General features: G+C 56.8%; 1 protein-coding gene across 12 annotated transcripts in view; it reads left to right on the top strand.

Moving 5' to 3' along the window:
* Positions 1-2,097, top strand: part of FNBP1 (formin binding protein 1) — a 111,295-nt gene that overhangs the window by 101,979 nt on the left and 7,219 nt on the right. For 7 of the 12 annotated variants that reach the window (XM_025051171.1, XM_025051167.1, XM_025051164.1 and 4 more), the window contains 2 exons: positions 61-182; positions 477-616. In XM_025051171.1, the coding sequence (XP_024906939.1) occupies positions 61-182; positions 477-616 (262 nt within the window). The remainder of the gene's footprint in view (positions 1-60; positions 183-476; positions 617-2,097) is intronic. The other 5 variants (XM_025051172.1, XM_025051168.1, XM_025051166.1 and 2 more) reach the window with 1 other exon arrangement.

Genomic DNA, 2,097 nt, shown 5'->3' with positions numbered 1-2,097 from the left:
CTCCGCGGGGGGCCCTGGCTGGCTGCGCGCGGGCCGGGGTCTCACGGCTTTTGTTTGCAGGCCTGGCTGGCAGAGGTGGAAGGCAGGCTCCCCGCGCGCGGCGACCAGGCGCGACGACAGAGCGGCATGTACGACGGCCAGACGGCGCCGACGGTCAACAACTGCGCGCAGGACCGGGAGAGGTACAGTATCTGAACGGCCCTGCCCTCCGGCGAGCCGGGACCCGTGCTCTGTGTTGGCGTCCCGATTCTGGAACCAGGAAGCCAGCGTCAGGCTCTGGTTAGACACCAGCGGGTCTGCGATGACCGACCTGTGGTCTTCCCACGGCGGGGGAGCGCGCGGCTTGACTTTCCATGACCTTGGCGCCCGCGCTGGCGGGGGGCGCGGGGTCCGCAAGCACTCGGCGCTTCGGGGGATGACTCGGCGCCCTCACTGGGGTCCGTGGCTATAGTGGCTGTGCGTTTTGCTTTCTTGAGCAGCCCAGATGGCAGTTACACGGAGGAGCAGAGCCAGGAGAGTGAGGTGAAGGTGCTGACCACGGACTTCGACGACGAGTTTGACGACGAGGAGCCCCTCCCCGCCATCGGGACTTGCAAAGCCCTCTACACGTTCGACGGTAACACCTCGTCGGCCGGGTCCCCCCACTCTGCATAAACGGCAGAGTCACTCCGCTTTCGGGGGTGGGGGTGGGGTCTGCCTTTTGAAGCCTTCCAGATCTTTCTCATCACTCCTTTGTTCTGCTCGTAGTGTTTGTCAGTATTTATTACTATTACTATTGCTATTATTACTATCACTATTATTGTTGTTGTCTTGATGGCTATATATTTTGCCTTTTGGTCCGTATAATCTAACAACTTTCAAAAAGCTTAATTGCAGCGGGTAGGATAAAATCATGATTATTCCATCCATTCGTTCAATCTCGGTAGAGCTCCTGCCTTGGAAAGACCCCGGAATCAGGGGTGTGATGCAGGTGGCATAGTGTGTGGCGTCTGGCCTTGGAGAAACAAAGCAGACATGCGGATAGGAGAGGGCAGCTCGCAGGACTTACCGGAGCGGGGGTACCTAGCGACGGGGGTGGGGGGCTGGCGGTTCACGGGAGGGCGAGATCATGTCCTTGAGGGCATTTAGAGAGCTCTCCAAGCCACGGTGTATCAGAGGCGTGGGCACCACCCAGCCCGCTGCAGGTGAGGACATCACGGGGTTCCCGTGGCTGGAGCTCGGGTGTCTTGGGACTAGTGGAACATAAGACTAATAATGAGGCGGTGCCCGTGGCCGGGGCGACAAACGCTGAGGAGCTATTGAAAGTATCTGCGCAGAGTCTGGCCAGAGTCAGAGCTGTCCCTGAGGACATGTGCTGTCATGAGTGCAGGGGTGTAGGGGCGATGAGAAACTGGGGGTAATGGTTAGAAGGACAGTGAGTTCGGGTAAGTTGGGGGAGCCCTGGGGTAAATGAATTCCACAGATTTCTTTACTGCGGGACTTTGCAGAGCCTTTAATACACTAAATGTTCATTATGACAAGAGAAGAAAGAGAAATGCCAGGTTCAAAGTTCCAATTTTACTCCATGTCCAAACCATCTCCTCCACCACCCCCCATGTCCCCACAGTACCCCTCTTAACAGTCCCTAAACAGTTTGCCTTTCAGAATACTGTTCGAATAGTGGCGGCTCATCTTTTGAAATTATCTTAGCGAACGGTCATGGGGGCCTCGATTAAGGAATGATCACAGAGATGCTGCAGCTCAGACTCGTGGCTGATTGGAAGCGGGAATAAAGAGGGGAGGAAATCAAAGATGATTCCCTAAGTTGTGCTCTGGGACGGTGGAGATGTCCGCTGAAATGGGGAAGTAGGCAGGGGATCTCGTAGGGGGAAAGCCAGGAGCCCAGGCACGCCCCCCTCCCCGTGCTGTGTGTCAGGTGTCAGAGCAGCATCAAGGTGGAGATATGCTCCGGGCGGAAGAGAAGTGGGGATGGTGTGGAAGGAGGTGCGATCGAAGCCACCTGAGGGCTTTCACCGAGAGAGAGAGAGAGAGAGAGAGATATGGGGGGAGAGAGGTGGGGGGAATGTCAAGAGAGGGGGAGGAGTAGAGAAGAAAACT

Source organism: Pteropus alecto, unplaced genomic scaffold (assembly GCF_000325575.1).
Source record: "Pteropus alecto unplaced genomic scaffold, ASM32557v1 scaffold67, whole genome shotgun sequence".
NCBI classification, from domain to species: Eukaryota; Metazoa; Chordata; class Mammalia; order Chiroptera; family Pteropodidae; genus Pteropus; species Pteropus alecto.
Note: the sequence above shows the minus strand (reverse complement) of the source record. Positions and strands in the feature narration are given on the sequence as shown.